At 41.6% G+C, this 19,362-nt stretch overlaps 1 protein-coding gene across 4 annotated transcripts in view; it reads left to right on the top strand.

Annotated features, from left to right (window-relative positions):
* The window catches only part of USP54 (ubiquitin specific peptidase 54), a 105,974-nt gene that overhangs the window by 84,653 nt on the left and 1,959 nt on the right, over window positions 1–19,362 (top strand). For 3 of the 4 annotated variants that reach the window (XM_045291194.1, XM_045291193.1, XM_045291192.1), the window contains 6 exons: window positions 1,956–2,123; window positions 5,148–5,267; window positions 6,207–6,402; window positions 9,543–10,933; window positions 12,631–12,749; window positions 18,272–18,458. In XM_045291194.1, the coding sequence (XP_045147129.1) occupies window positions 1,956–2,123; window positions 5,148–5,267; window positions 6,207–6,402; window positions 9,543–10,933; window positions 12,631–12,749; window positions 18,272–18,458 (2,181 nt within the window). The remainder of the gene's footprint in view (window positions 1–1,955; window positions 2,124–5,147; window positions 5,268–6,206; window positions 6,403–9,542; window positions 10,934–12,630; window positions 12,750–18,271; window positions 18,459–19,362) is intronic. The other variant, XM_045291195.1, reaches the window with a different exon arrangement.

Here is a 19,362-nt window from a genome sequence, read left to right as displayed (position 1 = left end):
TTCTCTTCCCACTTGAGCCCCTGATATCAGCTCCCCATTTCTTCCCCCTCCCTCCCCTGCCCACCTTCCCTCACGAACCCTTAATAAGTTATAGATTCTTTTTTCCATATCTTACATCATCCTCCCTCACCCCTCACCCACTTTTCTATTATTTGTCTCCCTGGGAGGGGGTTCTAGGTTGATCCTTGTGATCAATTCCCCCTTTCTCCCCCCACCTTCCCCTAATCCTCCTGGTATCTCTACTCTCCTTGTTGGCCCTGAGGGGTTTATCTCTCCTGGATTCCCTCACAGAGGGGTCACAGGGAAGAGATGAGCCAGTCAGGGTGCTGTATAGCACCGATGAAACACAAAACTTTCCTCTAGTTCTTTGGTGCTTCCTTCCCCCCACTATCATGACCTCAATTCTTACAAATTGGATTAGACCAGAGCATGCACACTGCTACAAGTAACATTTTGTGATGAAGGTAATTTTTTAAATTGTTGTAGCAGTACATCAACAGGGAGCTGCCAGAAACCCAAGCCAGATTCAGAAGGGGAAGTGGAATGAGGAGTTTTACTGATGTCAGATGGAGATGGCTATTGGCTGAAAGTAGAGAATACCAGAAATATACTTACTTGTGTTTTATTGACTATGCTAAGGCATTCAACTGTATTGATAGCAAAATAAATAACTTTGGGAAGAATGAGAATTCCAGAACACATCAATGTGCTGTGGCAGAATCTATACACAGATTCAAAAACAGTCTTAAAAAAAAAAAGCAGTCTTTCGTACCGAACAAGAGGATAATGCATAGTTTAAAATCAGGAAAGATGTGTATCAGTGTTGTAATTTTTCTTCATATTTATTCCATCTATATGCTGAGCAAATAATCAGAGAAACTGGACAATATGAAGAAGAATGCAGCCTCAGAATTGGAGGAAGGCTCGTTAACAATTTTCAATATGCAGGTGGTATAAATTAGTTTGCTGCAAGCTCTTATTGATGAAGATCAAACACTACAACCATGAATACAGATTACAATTCAATGTAAAGAAAACAGCAATCATAGCAACTAGACCAATAGACAACATCATGATAAATGGCAAAAAGATTGAAGTTACCAAGTTTCCACTTTATGTGGATCCAAAATCAGTGTATATGGAAATAGCAGTCAAATGCATTGCATTGTCCAAATCTACTGCGAGAGACCTGTTAAGGTGCTAAAGAACAAAGATAGTACTTTGAGGACTAAGGAGCACCTGACCATGGTGTTTTCAATTGCCTCAAATGTATGTGAAAGCTGGACAATAAGGAAGGATAATAATAAGGAAGACAGGGGAAGAATTGATGCATTTGAAGTGTGATATTGGCAGTGAATAATGAACATACCCTAGACTGCCAGAAGAACAAACAAGTATGTTTTGGGAAATAACCACAATGTTCCTTAGAAGCAAGGATGACCTCAATATCACATACTTTGGACATACTATCAGTAGAGACCAACCCCTGGAAAAGAACATCATGCTTGGTAAAATAGAAGGTCAGCGAAAAAGAGGAAGATCATCCACGAAACCATTTGGCACAGTTCATACAAGAGTGGATTCAAACAGGACGGTTGTGAGGGTGGCACAGGCTGTCAGCTTCATTAGTTTCACATGTCCTGTTGTACATAGGGTCACTCTGCGTCGGAGCCACCTAGCAGGCGCCTAACAATAGCGACATGCCAAAGTGCTTAAAACTTTACCTGACACATAATACATGTGCAAGCAAATGTTGTCGTGTTATGAAATACTCGATAAATATTATTCCATACCTAGATCCTATCCTCAGTCACATCTAGAAAGTGGTATCTAAACTGTTAACTCAGAATTGAAGCCAAAAGTTCTGAAGGAAAAGTAGTGCGGTGGCCTCAGAAAGTATTTAGTCTGATTAAGGAAATGTGCGAATTTATCACTGTTCCTTGCATGTATTCCAGGTGGAGAAATATCTTCCAAAAGTGAACTGGATGAGCTCCAAGAAGAAGTGGCCAGGAGAGCCCAGGAACAGGAGCTTCAAAGGAAACGAGAGAAGGAATTAGAGGCAGCTAAGGGCTTTAACCCTCATCCCAGCCGGTTTATGGACTTGGATGAATTACAGAATCAGGGTAATTTCAGTGAGCTTTAGGGTGTGGGTTATGGGACATAAGAAAGGAAAAATATCCAAAGTAGTAAATTCTCTTAAGCCAGTATATACACATGCATACATACATACAGTTATAATGATCATATTCAATGGTTTATATATAAATTTTCATGTTTAATACCATATACTTTTCATATTTAATATCACAACATCATGTTTTATTTTATATTTAAATGGTACATAAATGGCATAATTAGCATAATTGTTAACAATTCAGTGGTTCAGTCATCTCAAGAAGGGCTGTACAATCATCTCCACAATCAACTTTGGAACTTTCTTTTACACATTGGTGTCGGTTTCCCTTTTCCCACTTCCTCTTCCTCCCAGGCCCCCAGGTAATCATCAATCCAGTTTTTCGAAACAGATAATAACTATTCAAGACAAGCGCAGACACCAAGCAAGGACCCATCAGCGATGTCACATGAAACTGATAGAAACCTCAATCTAATTAGAAAGCAGAGAATATTGAAAATTTAGAATAAATTCACATGGGGTCTAGAGGGAGATCAAATTACAAGAGGTTACATTCCAACCTGAGTACACTTAGCAAAGTTCTATTTTAATTCATATTACCCTAGTTCCATATTCCAGTTAGAGCTATTTAAAGTAGGAGGCTGTTTGTTGGAGATAGGCACTGATTTGGTGGGACATCCTGGAAGCTTTCAGTTTAGAGAAAGAGTATATTATTAATGAGAATCATTTCCTATGAACATCTACAGAGACTACGAAACTACGAATAAAACTGAACTCAGAAGCAGCAGAAGAAGCAGTAAAACATCCTGACAGTGAGGGCCATTTTACTTGCTGGCTTTAACATACCTTTGACAATTCAACTGTGTGGCTTCAGTGAAGTGGGTCAGTCAAGCAAGAGCAGAGAACGCTGCCTTTTCATCCTCACTGACTGACTTGTCCTCTGGTCTCTAATAGTTTGCTGGACTTTACTTTTCTCAACTGTCCCATATCAGTCCCTGTTTTCAATTCCAGGGATTTCTTTAGGATGTTACTCTGTGCCAAAAAAACACCAAAACACCTCACTGCTGTCAAGTTCATTCCAACTCATAGTAAGTAATCCTTTAGGACAGAGTTGAATAGCTTCATAGGGTTTCTGAATCTGCAAGTCTTTACAGAAGCAGGCTGCCTCATGTTTTTCTTTTGGAACAGCTAGTGGCTGGTTAACAGCCCAGCAGTTAACCTACTGCACCACTTTTGTGTCAAAGGCATGAAACAGGAGTCCAACAAACCTGAGGTACCTGCCTTTAATAGGACTTGAGACTTCGACCTCAGCTTTTCTTTGATCAAATTTCATTCTTTATCGTTATCATTCTTACTACTCAGAACTCTCAGCCCTAACAGACTGTGTTAAGCCAGTGTGAAGGGCATGAGTCAGTGCTGTTTTCACTGGTTGCTTTCTGATGACCACTTCCATCTTTTCATTAATGTAACACTTAGAGATACTTAGGCTTGTTTAGGGGCAGTGTTTCACATACAGGAACCCTGGTGGCATAGTGGGTTATGCAATGGACTTCTAACCATAAGGTCAGCAGTTCAAATCTACCTGCTGTTCTGTTGGAAATAGATGAGGCCATTTGTTCTCATGAATATTTACATAATCCTAAACCCTAGGGAGTTTTCTACACTGTCCTGTGGGATCTCTATGAGTCGGAATCCATTTAATGGCAATGGGTTTTTCTCATACACCTTGCTGTACCCTTTTCTGGAAAAGCAATGAATACAGTGCTAAAATTATGAAAAATAAGGTTTGAAATATAGTACCTTGATTAAGATAGTATTGTGATTAATCAATAGTAGTTTGTCTAGATATTTATAAAGTATAACTGGTTTTGTTTGCTATTAATTTTTCAATGGCTGTAACTACCATCTCTGATTTTAGAGATTATATAGATTTAATTGATTTCAAATGTTATAAGAAAACTTCAGAATCAACCTGCTATCTTCCATCATCTTTCTGTTGTGTTATAAAATTCCATTGAATCTAATCAGATGTATAAGCCGATGATAAATTAGGGAGTGAGTGTTAGGGATATGGAAGGAACCTTTCTTAACATTCCCAGTTGGAGGTAAGTGGAAGATGATTCGGACATTTTTTTCTCTCCTTGTGACCTTGGGAAAATCTACCATTAATTCATATTGTAGGTGAACTTATCATGTAGGTTGTTACCGATTTTGGCTATCAGTGAGTAGAGAACAAGTGGGGAGGTGTATGTACATGACCTAAGGATTCTTTTACAAAAGTTCTAATAGTATTTTCTAGTGTTTTTATCTGGTTTTGTATTTGGACTTTTCTGCACCTGCTTTGATGCATGTTCACCATAGGCGAAGAAGGAATATTCCATGCCCCCTGTGTGGAGAGGTGACTTTTTTGGAATAAATTCATGAACGAAGGATAATAAAAGTGAATACTTAGTAGTGCTGACGAAAGTACACACATGCCAACAAGGGCAAGTCAGCTGCCCTGGTGGATATACTGAAGTTATGATCCAAAGACCATCTGTGTGTCTAAGAGATGTGCTAGTTTTGTTATTTAGGGTGGTACCAGAGGACTGTGTAGAAGTCAGAAGTGCTCTGGGTGGTTTCCACAGAATAGTAAAACTGCCTTCGCCATAACGTACCAGTGGCAGTCTCGGTGGAAGTAAGAGGCAGTCTGCTTGTGCTATAGCAGAGCAGTTCAGTTCCCGGCTTAGGAACTTGCCCTCTGCTATAGATAATTCTTCGGTTTTGGCTGGAGGAACTCTGTAGAGGTCATGGAATTGGAATATGTACTGGGCAATGATATGCTCCTCTTTAATGGCCTTTGATAATATCGAGGTTCCAGATAAAAATGAATCTTTGACTTAGTTCTTAATAGCAATGGCCAAAGGGTGGAGTAGAAGCTCAGCCCCCGGGATCTGTGTGCACTGAAGGACGACAGTCCATAGGAAAGCTTAGAAAGAAATGTAATGAAAATGAAAAGTGCTGGCCCTTTCAGGGAGGAGTGACGGCTTTGAGAGGTCCCTTCAAGAGGCAGATTCACTGTTTGAAGAGTCAATGCATCTGGAACAGAAGGGAGACTGTGCTGCAGCTTTGGCTATCTGTAACGAAGCAATCTGTAAGTAACTAACTGCTATGGCTATGGCACTTTTGACTAATTTTACAAGTGTTCTTAGTGTCGTCATTCAGATGGAATAAAAACAGTCTTATGTCTCCTCACTCTCCTTCTCCCAAACGGAGGAGGCCCTTTAGCTATCTTTGTCCCCCAGATATATTGCCCTCCAGTATATGTATGTACATATATATATATAATATATATTCCAGTAAATACTCATAGACCATAGGGGCTGTCACTGTGGTCTACAGGTATTTACTGGAAGAGCCTCAGCAAGACTCCACAGATGACATCTTCACCCATGCCTTCCTGCTATCTTGTCCCAAAGTAAACTTATACCTCCAAGTGAAGCTAGTCTGCGCTTTCTTCATAGTCACTGACTACTGATGGCAGGAAGAACGGAATAAATTGCCTGTGACTTCACACTGCAATACTGGATTCTCCACTAGACTTCTCCCCTGTCTTGGTCAATCATTGGGCTGAGATTGAGAATTGGTGGCTAATTCTTAAATTTGAACCACAAGAAAGCTCTTACAAAGACAGGTGCAAGTTTAGATCTTATGTCTGCTATTGGCCAACAGGAAAGAGTGGTTGGGAGCAGAATGTGGAGACCAGATTCGGACTGGTCAGTTGCAAAGGAGGAGAGTGGCAGCCTCAAGATGAAAGCGCCAGTTTATCTCCTTAATTCATTTTAGTTGAGTTTGTTGATTTTGTTCTTTTTTCATTTGAATTAGCCGGCTTGGCTCTCTGAGTTCCATGACTGTCCCTTATAGCTGGAGCCAGCCCGTGTCCTGGACAGCATCTGCATGGTCCATGCCTTGCAATCCTGCTGCATATTTTGAGTTTTGATGCATATCTTTGCTCATTTTTGGTTCAATTTTATTATTTTAATTTCTGTTTGTGTTTTGGGTTGTTTCTGTTATATTTTCTTTTGCATTTTAGCTAAACTAAGACTTGCCCTGCATGGTGCCAGCTCTAGCACGCACAACAGAGCCCTAATCGATAAGAAGTTGCAAATCAGTATTCGAAAAGCACGGACTCTGCAGGATCGCATGCAGCAGCAGCAATCACCACAGCAGCCGTCGCAGCCCTCAGCCTGCCTCCCTTCACAAGGGGGGGTCCCTCCTCAGCCAACCAGGTAGTGCCCAGGAACCACTTTAGTTTATGGACATCAGGGGAGGCAGTAACCAGGGGTGCTCCATAGTCTTGGTGGCTACAGGGGAGAGAGGAGTCCTCTAAGAAGATTTCCTTCTCAGGTCAGACCCACAATGAAAAACTCAATTCTTTTCATTAAGACTTCCTGGGAACCTGCAAAAAAATGTATAGCATAAGCATTAGTCCGCCTCTCTAAATTTCCTGTAGATGATTTTATTCTTGGGCTTGTGTTCTAGCACAGTTACTATATTTGTACATAATAGGTTCTTAGACATGGCTATAAGCTACCTTTCATATTGAGATTGCAATTATGTGACTTATTTTGGGATTTTAGTGCTTCCTGTGTCTCAAAGAAACAGAGAGAGCAGTCTTTTCCTTATTGGGCACCATAGAGAAGAGACACAAACACTACTTTTGTTTTGCTTTCTTATGTAGAAAATCCGCAGTAGCCATTGCTCTAGTTCCTACATGAAGTCCATGAATTTGGCTTTTACTCAGTATAAATTGATTTAAGTGAAAATTGATTTTGTCTATTAATATGTTTGGGTAATTATAGATATATATAGTTAAATATATTAAAACCCACATATATACATGTGCCTGGATCTAACCAAATGTTGAAAACATATATGTACATATATATAACATTGTATATGTATGTACACACTGGGTACCCCCAAACAAGAATTTCTTTTTCAAAGCCATGTATTTACTTTTTTTTTTTTTTTACAGAACAACCTTATCACCTTCAAAGTACTCTCCTTTACACTTAATACATTTGTCAAATCTGTGATTTCATTCTTCGAAACATTTTTCAAAATCATCTGTTTGAATGGCTGACAGCACCTCCCTCATTTTTTTCTTCACCTCTTCTAAGTTGTCAAATTGCTGTCCTTTCATGTCCCTCTTCATTTGCGGAAACAAAAATAGTCACATGGAGTGAGGTCAGGCGAGTAAGGTGTGTGGGGCAAGAGAGGCGTGCTGTTTTTTGCCAAAAACTGGCACACTGAGATGGCTGCGTGAGCAGGTGCATTGTCATGGCAAAGCTAGTCTCCCATCTGCCACAAATCAGGCCTTTTTGTTGTACACTGTTATGCAATCTTTTCAGAACCTCTAAATAGAAAGCTTGATTAACAGTTTGACATGGTGGAATGAACTCCAGAGCACTCTCCTCACATAAAAAAAACAAAAGTACATTGTCTTGATCTTTGATTTCCCTGGACAAGCTTCTTTTGGAAGAGGTGACGATGGCATCTTCCACTCACTTCATTGATGTTTGATTTTGGGGTTGTAACAATAGTACCATGTCTCCTCACCAGTAATGACCTTGGGTGGGGGGGAAAGTCTGGGTCACTCTGGAGGGCTCTTTCCAAGCCCAGCAAGTTTCCAGTCCACACTCTTTTTCCTGGTCAGTCAGAACCTGAGGCACACATGTCACAGCCACCGTCTCACCCCCCAATCTTCTGTTAGAATTCACAGGTAGTCCACATGCCCTCTCCATCTCTGCAGTGGTCCATCGTTGGTCCAATTTTTTTTTTTTAAGTACGTCAATTTTGTCGACATTTTTGCCCGTTCAGAAAATTGACAGACATCCAGAACAAGGTTTGTCATCAATCAACATTTCACCTCTTTTGAAATGAGAAAACCACTGTACACTTGAGCTTCCCCACACTGCTGTCCTTGTAAGCTATGTTCAACATCACAACAGTTTCTGTGGCATTTTTCTTGAAACAAAATTTTACAGCCACATGCTGTTCTTTTAAATCGCCCATCACAAAAAGCGTGATTCAAGTGAAATTGTGACCAGTTTCGAGAGAACCTTCCCAGGAGACACCACTAGGTGCACTAACTCAGAGCCAGTTGCTGTATGCTTGTCTAGTGGGAAAAATGTATACTATGAAAGCTCCACCCAGTGGAGCTTCTTTCTGTTTTTTGAGGGGGGGGTGGGGGTACCCCCTCATATAATGTTATAGATATATATTTTTTCAGCATTTTATACATTTTAATATATATATATAATGTTTTCAATATTTGGTTAGACCCAGACACTAAGGTAATATATTTTTATTATTTTTCTCATTTTCTAGATAAGAAAGCTGTAGCCCAGACAAAATAAAATAAGTGATGTACCCCCAATTATAAAGCTAGTAAGTGGCAGAGTCATGTAATTCAAACCCAGGTCTATTTGACTTCAAAGCTCATGTCCTTAACTATCATATAATACTACCTTTTATGATTGGGTGTCCCGCAACATTGTAAGGATAACTGGGTAACTGTACTGAAGAAAGTGTATAGTATATTGTCATTCGGATTTTATGTTCATATCTAGGATCTTCCTTTTTCTTGTTTTCTCCTTCTGTGTTCTCCTGTTGGACTGCTAATCAGATAATTTGATGTAGACATTTTAGGCTGCTAAACTCTTTCCAGAATGATTCTTATACTACTTGGTATATAGGAGCAATTGAGGTTGGTAGCACTGCATTTTTTAGGTCACAAATACAAAGCAATTACTGAGGAATCAACTAAACACAATTAATCTCTACTCTCACAATTAATCTCTACCTCAAGAGAGTCATAGTACATTATTTTGGGGACATTTCAATGACTAATATTACCAATCAGCTTATGAAAACATTTGAGATGGCCCTCTCCATCTCATCTCCTCAGTCCAAATCACTCTGTACCCTGGAGTTGAGGCCTCTTGGTCCCTTGGCCAGGGCAACCCTTCCCAACCCCACCTAAGACTTCCCTCCCGCCGGAGCATCCTGGACTTCTCTGTCCGGTATGAGTGATGTCCAGGCTTTGCTTCTCTTCCCTGCCATCTGCATGTGGGACTAGCAACTTTTGTTTTTAATTTTTAAGTACAGGAGAATGTGATAGGAATGGACCCTTATAGTCCTGAGGAGTCTGTCTACTTTTTACTGTTCGCTGACCATGTGCCTTCTCTTGTGAACTTTTGAACTGTTGACTGTTTTTGTGCTTATCTCTCCATTTGCTTTCACTGTTTCTCCTGTAGCTAGCTAGATATTGGAATGGAGTGGACAGAGTTTTTAAAAAATAATTTTTTAAAAGCATTCTTGTCAATCCAGGCAGCTCTTGACCGACTCTTTCCATTTATTTCAGTGAACAACCTATCCCGCTCCAAGTACTGTTGAGGCGGGAGGCCCCGCTGGCACCTTGCACGGACACAGAGATGGGGGCCAGTTCTTTCTTCCACTCATCCACTCCTTGCCAAGAGTCATACTCATCACCATCCCCCGAGGCTCCCGCCCCGTCTGCCTCGCAGCACAGCTCCTCTGACAGACCTGCCTCAAGCCTTCTGATTTTGGTTGATGCAGACAGCGCTGACCCCTCTGCATTCCAGAGTCACAGTTTACCTAAAACACCAGGGAGGACTGTAAAGAATCCTCATCATTGTCGGGAGCCATTGGACACCCTAGAATGTAAACTGCAACGCTACAGGGGTGCCAACAGCAGTTGCAGCAGCCTACCTTCACAGAAAGGAAGAGGAATTGCTCAAGAACAACTTTTCCAAGAAAAGAGAGATCCTGATGAGCTCCCCCTGGTGTTGCCTTGGTCACACCCACCTGCAACAACCCCTTCTGAAAGAGGTGGGGCACATAGCCCCAGCTGTAGTCCTTCAAGTTTATCAGCTCAGCCAAGTCTTCCCCAACACAGGGAATGCCATCTCATAAGGCTTACTGCTTCCCCGTCTGTGCTTCCCTCTCCTGATCCTGTGCAGAACACTAACCAATGCCTCCAAGCCAAAAGCCCCCAAACCTCATTGACTTCAAAAGTGGAGGGAGGCAGTGAGGACCCCTATAGGTCAGAATTTCCCAACACAAAGGGGCTTGTCCGCTCTCTGGCAGAGCAGTTCCAGAGGATGCAAGGTCCCTCCACAAAGGATGATAGAAGTTCCCAGGATAGAAGTTTGCCAAGTAATCTGAGGAAGAACTCTTCCCCTTCTGACTCTATGTCTCCTTTCCCACAAGATCAAGGGAAAAGTCATAGGCTTTGGGCGAAACCGCCACCTTCTCTGGATGGTAGGGATAGACTTCCTTCTTGGGAAAACCCTACTGGTCATCTGGCCGTGAACTTTGGGTTGCCTAATGGGGAAACTTCTTGGAGAGAACAGTCCACATTTGTAGAGCCAGAAAAATACAAAGGGCAGCCATCCCAAGTGAGAGATGCTAGACCCAAGGAGCTGGGCGGTAGCATTGATGGGGGGACTTCCTTGCCTTGGGATTCCTGGGTCAATGCCACAAGGCTCTATGATTCTCAGCTTAAATATGGGGTCTCTGGGCCAGAAGTGAAGTCCTCTCCACCTACTCCCCATACCTGCATACCCTATCCTGAAAGAAACCACGTCCTTTTGCATCCACATTGGAACCAAGACACAGAGCAGGAGACCTCAGAATTGGAGTCTCTCTACCAGGCCAGTCTTCAGGCTTCTCAAGCTAGCTGTTCTAAATGGGGGCAGCAGGATGTGTCCTGGGACACATTTAGCCAAACAGGTAAGCCAAGCATGATCAAGGGGCCCTCTAAAAGGTGAAAGCAGGAGGGCAAAATTAGAAGGGAGTGGAGGTGGTTGTGGTGGTGGTAGTCTGCCAAGTAATAGCCTTAGATCCTCATTCAGTCTTGGCCAATGAAGCATCACTGGAATAAACCTGAATTTGTAAAATGTGGGTGTACTGAAATGATAACCAGGATGGGAAAAATCGTGCATCAGTGACCTGTTAGAAACGTAATCTCTTTCTTAGGAAATAAGGGGACTGTACATGTTGCTTAACAACCAAATCTCTTGACTAACAGCTCGAGACAGCTTCTACCCGTGCCTCTCCACAGCCCTGTGCAGTTACCCACATCAGATTCCTGAAAGGGCTCACTAGTCTTCTCCTTTTAAAAGAATAAATGATTGTAAATTGGGTGAAGGTTTATGGAGCAGATAATCATTTTTATACTTAACAGTTTCTACACTTGATTTAAGCTCATTCTTTGCAATCCCCTTGTGTTAGTCTGGGTACTTGAGAGAAACAAATCCACAGAAACTCATGTATAAGAGAGAGTTTTATATAAAGGTTAAGTGCGCATCAAGAAAACACCCCAACCCAGTACTGCCCAAGCCCACAAGTCCAACATTAACCCATATGTCCAACACCAATCCACAAAATCCTACTCCATTTCACAAAACAGACGCAATGATGCCGACTGTAGGAAGAAAGCCAAGTCAGTGAATGTGTAAGCATCTCAGCGCTGCCAGGGGTCTCCACATGGGGTGCTCCAGCACCCAGGGCTGCATCGGGGTAGGTCCATGTGGCTTCTCCTCAGGGATGTCTTGTAGGAACTCAGCCTTGTCAGCTGAAACAGGGAACTGGCTAAGGCAGCTACACCCTGGCCCATCAGAAAGCAATAGACCCGAGAACTAGAAAGGCAAGGCTCACCGAGCCATTTGTCCCTCTGCCCTTCAATTAACCCCACATGTGTTTATCGGCCAAGTTGGCACAATAAAATAACTACCTCACCCTTCAATGTAACATTATTTATTCCACTTCCTCCCCATTTATTTCCTGTTTCCATTCCTGCTTCTTTCCTAACCATTCTGAACTTTATCCTTGGGTAAATGTTGCCCTTTGAATTGCAAATGGCAATCTAAAGTGTAGTCCCTCACTAGTGTTCTCATTCCCCTTACAGTCCTGCCTATTGTTTGGCTAAAGTTTGAGCCACAAGGATGAGTTCATTTCTAGTTCATTTTACCTGAAGGGTGACTAAGGGTCATGGTCTCAGGGATTTCACTGGTCTCCATGAGACTTGTAAAACTGGTCTATTTTATGATTTTGAGGTCCATATTGGTAGTGATAAACTGGGGAACTTCCAGTTATGGTTTCAAAGTCGTGGAGGCTGATTCTTATATGGCCCACTAGTCCATTGAACTAATTATTTTCATGTGTCTTTGATTTTTATCACTCCTATCCTTAGGCAGGGTTAGGCTAATAGCTTATAACTTAGATGGCTGCTTGTGAGCTTTTAAGACCCCAGTTGTTTTCTACCAGGGCAAGATGTAGAACATTGTCTTTTGGGACTGTGTTATGCCACTTTTGTGTCTCACAAGACCATGGTCTTGAGACCCAAGGCTCGTGATAGAACTCATGAGTTTGTTTGCCATGCTCAGAACAAGAAGTAGTTTCCATTTGTCATGATTTTTCCTTCTCAGGCACTGCAGATGGCATGGGGAGGAGGCTGCACTCGGCCCCTGGCCTTGGTCTCTCAAAGACCCCAACAGCAGAAATGGAATACAGTGTCTGTGAAGCCAGCACAGTGGCAGCTTCTCAGGTAGTAGCCTCATATGCTTTGTCTGGGTGTGTTTGTTGGGGAAGGAAATGTGAAGACATGTGAGTGGTTGGGTTAGTGATAAGACAGACATGATTACGGGGTATGTGTGCATATGTACATATGTGTGTATGTGAATAAAAGTGTCTATGATTGGGCTTAAGAACCCCTATGGCATTGTGGTTAAGTTCTTGGCTGTTAAGCAAAAGGTCAGTGATTCAAACCCACCAGCCACTGTATGGGAGAAAGATGTTGCACAAAGATAGCAGCCTTGGAAGACTTATTAGGCAGTTCTAATCTGTCCTCACTGTTAGTTGGAATTGCCTCACTGGCAGTGGTCTTGTTTTTTGGTTTATTTTCAAACATATCTGATTCATATCTTTACTGAGTCTTCCCCTATTATCATCCATGCACCTGGGGGCAGAATCTGTTGGAAAATCTTAAGAATCTGTTGGAAAATCTTAGGTCTGGTATTCCGTGCCTGCCTGTATGTGTCTGTGTTTGAAGGCTGTACATTGCCAAGGCCCTAGCAGGGAGTTGGGTGACGGAAACAGTACTGTGCTGCACTCACTTTTCCTGTACCTCACGCAGTCTCAGGCACTGTTGTTTCAGAAAATGAGAAGGCTCCAGTCTTCCTCATTTTCTAAGTAGTATCAGGGTTCATCTCTTTAGAGCACCTCCCTTCCCGTGTTAGGCCAAAATAAAAATGCAGGCAAGGGAGCCAGGAGCAAATGAAGGTTGTAATTTGAGGAAAAGCCATGCACATTCAGCAAAAATGAGGACACTTAGCTATTACTTTATTGGTACACATCCAGTTGGAGCCCAGAGTCATGCCCCTTCGTTGTTGCAGTTCTGGAAGAGTGTGTTAAAGGATTCTCCAGGTGAAAAGAGTCACAGGTATCTTAAGAGGAGCCTCTGAGAAGCAAAAAATTATTTTGGTAAACAAATCAAAGAAAGGAAGGAAGAGATGCGGTGAAGTATTGTTTTGCTTTTTCTTCTACACCACAATACATGATTGAGCAAGGTCCAGTGTGCTTTCAGGTTAGAGCAAAGCATGTGGATTGACGAGACGAGGGAAATTATTTAAGATCCCCTCCATGTAACTTTTCACATGGAAGACTGATGGCTGACAGGTAGGTAGATAGTCATTGAGTCAAGGCCAACTCCGTGATCTTATATGTATAACAGAACACAGTGTAGCCTAGTCTTGTGTCATTCCCACCAGACCATGTTTGAGCTTGTCATTGAGGTGATTGTGCCAAGCCTCACTGTGGGTCTCCCTTGTCCTCACTGGTCTTCAACTTTACTGAACTTGATTTCTTCCACTAGTGATCCTTCCTGATGACGTTTCCAAAGCAAGTGAATCAGACAGTGTTCTGTCTTGATCTGTAGGTTTAGGTTACCATTGACTAATTTTTGTAAATAGATTACCTGTCCTTTCTTCCTAGTCTGCCTTAGTCTAGAAACTGTACCAAAACCTCTTCAACCATAGATGACTTTGCTGCAATTTAAAGTATCAAGGTATAACTTTCAACATCACAGCAAAACATAAGCCTCCACAGTACAATTGCTTGTTTTGCATAGTACTAATACAATACTCTCTGTACATCGAAAGGGCAAGGAAATACAAGCCAGCCGGCAGAGAACAACTAACTTAAATACCGCCAGCGACTAGGTTTAAAGGGAGTTGGATCTTTTTTAAGAATTTCACATACTTGCCTCAGGCAGTTGATTTTTTCCTTTTTTGTTTTTTGCCCACCAGGTCATTTGAATAGCAATTTAAAAACAAGTTGTAAATACATTACACAAAAGGCTATACAATGAAAAAAAAAACAAAAACAAACGAAAGGATATACAATGAGATTATGTCTCTGTTCTTCAGTCCAGTTTCCCTCCCAAGAGACCCTCATTTTTTCCAAGTGATTATTCATAAACTCCTAAAAACCTCTGAACAGCCTGCCATTTCGCTTTGAAAAATGCAGTCTCTCCTGTCCTGCCCAGTATTTAGCCTCAAATACTTTCGATGAATTTAATAACAAAATGCTATTTTTCTAAGAGTATTGGCTTCCTTTTTCTTTTCTTTTTTTTTAATTGTTTGATTTGGGGCTCATACAACTCTTATCACAATCCATACATGCATCAATCGTGTAAAGCACATTTGTACATTCATTGCCCTCATCATTCTCAAAACATTTGCTCTCCACCTAAGCCCCTGGCATCAGCTCCTCATTCCCCCCCCTTCCCGCTCCCCTCCCTCATAAACCCTTGATAATTTATAAATTATTATTTTGTCATATCTTGTCCTGTCCAACTTCTCCCCTCACCCACTCTTCTGTTGTGCGTCCCCCAGGAAGGAGGTCACATGTAGATCCTTGTAATCGGTTCCCCCTTTCCAACCCACCCTCCCTCTATGCTCCCAGTATCACCACTTACACCACTGGTCCTGGAGGGATCATCTGCCCTGGATTCCCTGTGTTTCCAGTTCCTATCTGTACCAGTGTACATCCTCTGGTCTAGCTAGACTTGCAAGGTAGAATTGGGATCATGATAGCTTGGGAGGAGGAAGCATTTAGGAACTAGAGGAAAGTTGTATGTTTCATCATTGCTACGTCTTTTTATTTTCTTTCTGCATTCTTTTTTTTAAACGCTTATTGAGCATATGTATGAGGTGCTGGGGATATAGTGATGAGTGTGCTAGATATAGTTCCTGCTCATGAATGGGACTTATCTACTAGTAGACACTAATAGGAAAACAGAAAAACATACTAGTAACATAATATAATAAGGATTTGATTTACAAGAGCATAATAGGAGATTGATCTAAACTAGGCTTTGGGGATTAGAGAAGGCTTTCTGGGGTAGCAGAAAGACTAGGGCAGATAAAAGGACCAGCTTCTATAAAGCGCAGAAGCCTATATTAACTGGGTCAAAAGAAGCTCATTTGGTATGGCAGAATTAGATAGTATTGTGAAGGGAGATGTTGGACACAATTGGCAAGTGAAACTGGAAAAAATACAAATAAGGTCAGATCATGATCCCTAGAGAGTGGTGCAAGTCATAGTTTGGAGTTTGGGGGGAATAAAGAGAAATAGAAATGTTAGAGAGCCAATTTGTAGGTAAAAAAATCAGTGGGACTTGGTGACTGCCTGCCTGCATGTGGGGATGATGGGGAGATGAGAATCAAGGATTATATATAAATTTACAGGTTGATGATACTTTGAATTGAAAACGAAAGCATAGTAGATGGAATGTATTTGAAGGAAGAGATGAGGTCAATTTTATTAAACTTGAGTGGTGATATCTGATTGACCTTTAGATGTGAGACATGTGAATTGGAAATTGAGATTTGGAAATCATAGCCATGGAAAAGAACAGAGCAAAAGGAAGAGAGGACCTAAAATGTACTCCTAAGGAATATCAGATTTAAAGTGGTTCTTCTCCTGCAGAGCCCTAGAAGGAAACAGAATTGGCCAGAGGAGGAAAGAAGTGGGGCCAGGATTGTGTGATGTGATGTGATGTGATGGGTATCAAGGGAAGAGTATTTCAAGAAGAATGAGTGGTGGTTAGTTGTGTTGAGAAGCTGAGTTCCTGGTCTTTATATTGTAAGATACAGCCTTCTGTTCATGTGCCTATTACATACCAGGCCGTGGTAGGTGATATGAGCATGCATTGAACTGATTGTTCACGGACTAAAGTAAATAAGAAATGTATTCTCCTAGTGGCGAGAGATCATAAAAAAAGAAACCAATGGGATAGCCTCAAAGAACAATGGAGAAGGATAAAGCAAGGCAAAGGGTTAGAAAGAGACGGTGGTAGTTACGCTCTAGGCTGTTAGATAGTGTGGCAAGGGAAATAATCTCTCAGAAAGTAATGTTTGATCAGAGACCTCAGTAATTTCAGGTGTGAACTATAAGAAGAAATAAAATATAAAGGCCCCGGGGCAGGGATGAGTTTGATGTGTTTGAGGAACATTAAGAAGGTTGAGTGGTTATGACAAAACTATAATAAGTTGTGAATTATGAAGGCTTCATGAGGGAGGGGGTGGGGAGGGAGAGGGAAAATGAGCAACTGATATTAAAGGCTGAAGTGGAGAGCAAATGTTTTGATAATGATGAGGGCAGAGAATGTACATATTATATGTGCTTGACACAGTGGATGTATGTATGGATTGCGGTGAGAATTGTATGAGCCCTCAATAAAATAATTATTTAAAAAAAAGAAGGTTGAGTAGTGTGCTAAAGACATAAGAATGATGGGAAATAAAATGAGAAAAGTCAGCAGGGCCGGGTCACCTAGAACCTTACAAGTTGGTAAAGAGGTAGAAGACTGGAGCGAAGAGGATAAGATTGGAAGTTACCACAGTGATCCAGGTACATTAAAAAGCAAAACTCATAGGTAGAGCGTTTTCCGCCATCTTTCCTTGCAACCATAAAGGTGTGCATGAACGTTCTGACCAACACTCTCAAGAGCATCAATAATGCCGAGAAGTGAGGCAAGTATCAAGTTCTTATCGGGCCGTGCTCCAAAGTCATTGTTGCGTTTCTAACTGTGATGGTGAAGCACTGGCAAATTTGAAATCATAGATGATCACAGAGCTGGGAAAGTTGTTGAGAACATGGGAAGGTTAAACAAGTATGGAGTGATCAGCCTAGATTTGATGTGCAGCTCAAAGATCTAGAAAAGTGGCAGAATAATCTGCCCCCGTCCTGGCAGTTTGGTTTTATCGTGCTGACGACCTCAGCCAGCATCAGGGACCACGAGGAAGCCAGGCGAAAACACACGGGAGGAAAAATCCTGGGCTTCTTTTTCTAGGGATGTAAGTAATGCATCAAAACAAGTAAAACACCCTATGGACCCAATAAATAAATAAATAAATCATCGGTAGAAATGGCCGTACTTGGCAAAGGTACTAATGAAATTATAGATGGGAAGTGGGAAAACAAAGGCAAGGCAAACATTTGAACCTGAGTGACTTAGGAAAACGTGGTACCAGGAGAAGAAATCTAGAAGTTTAATGGTTTAGTGTTGGCCATTTTATATTCCAGACGTCGAAGAAGCTATTTCTGGTACTTTATCCCAAAAGAAAATTGCGAATAGAGCAGACATAAGCATCATGAGTACATATTTGACAGGCAAAAGAGGAGGTTGATATGTAGCAACAGGCAGGAAAGAAAATAGAATGGATTCAATCTGGTATTCTGATTCTTTCTATGTGTATTAAAGACAAAAACAGGAAAATGTTTATCTTGGAGCAATTCTACTGTTAGCATTAGGGGTTGCTGCAGATCTGGATGGTAAGGTTGGGAAGGCGAGGGCTGGAGGCAGATTCGTTTGTACTTTCTAGTTCCTGGTGATTAGGGTGTTTCCGAAAGGAGCCGAGTAAATGGCACAGCTCTCCAGAACAGTGGCATGTTTGTGCTCCTTACCTCGTTCCCCTGCTTGCCTCCCTGTGTTTACCCAACCATATCCTGCTGTGTGTGAATCCTCATCTCTGTGTTTTTGTTTTTGTCTTGTCTCATTATAAGGAATCATCAAACATGCGGAAAAAGCCTTTGGAATCCGGGCATCGTTGTTCCAGCTCCTCTTCTCTCTCTGTCATCCATGACCCTCCTGTGTTTCTCCTTGATCCCCAGCTATATCCTCCCCAACCACAGTACCTGCCCCCAGATGTCCTGATGCCCACCATGGCAGGGGAACCCCATAGAGCCCCAGGTAACTCCTCCCAAATTTAATGTTATATGCTGGAACACGCTCTCTTTCCAAGAGGTGAGGAATGGTCTCTAAGGTGGGTGGTATAGGATATAAATTACTGCTTTAAGATCAGATGTTGAGCATAAGTTACCAAACCCCCTTTTTTAGGGGGGGAAATTTACTTAGTGCCTTCTGACCATTCAATTAAAAAGGTATAGGCTTGTATCATAACCTATAATCTAGGACAGAGTGTAGGTATCTGCTTTTGCAGCTCCCCCTGGACCATTCTAGTATTGCCTCTTTTAGGGAAACACTGACTTGGATGAATAGGATCACTTATTGGACATAAGCATCATGAGTACATATTTGACAAATCCATAAAAATGCATTTTCAATGTCTGAGGGTAGTTAATACCCAGTTTTTATAAGATTTCCCCCCCAAAAAAATTTGTCAGCCGGTTTTCTGTCCTTCTGGCCCCTATGTCTTAGTTGAGGGGAAGTCTAGGAGAACAGGGAGTGGTGCATAGGAAAGAGAAAAACTTTGTATACATGGAGTACCGATGCTATATGTGTAAATCCTCCACAGCAAAATGTTCTTTGCCTTCACATGGGCTATTAATAAAATGGGATGTCATCTATAGTTTAAGGCAGTGATTCTCAGTACAAGAAAGGGGATGTTTTAGAACAGAAGATAGAATAATACTATTGGTATTTATATCTAAATTTCATGGAGCTTTAGGTAAGGGGGCCTTCAGGATATGTGGACTCCTTATTAATCATAGGAGCAACCAAGTACTCCGCTTTCTTGGCACCATTACTCAATCAGGCAGCATTGATTACAGCCTGTTCTCTAATGCATGCTACAGTGAAATCAGAAGATAAAGAGTCTTTCTGTTCTCCAAGGGCCCAGAGTTTAAATCATCAG

The sequence above is a fragment of the Echinops telfairi genome, unplaced genomic scaffold (assembly GCF_000313985.2).
Source record: "Echinops telfairi isolate 266 unplaced genomic scaffold, ASM31398v2 ScPeMD7_70;HRSCAF=299, whole genome shotgun sequence".
Classification (NCBI taxonomy): domain Eukaryota; kingdom Metazoa; phylum Chordata; class Mammalia; order Afrosoricida; family Tenrecidae; genus Echinops; species Echinops telfairi.
This window is presented reverse-complemented; position numbering and strand designations above follow the sequence as displayed.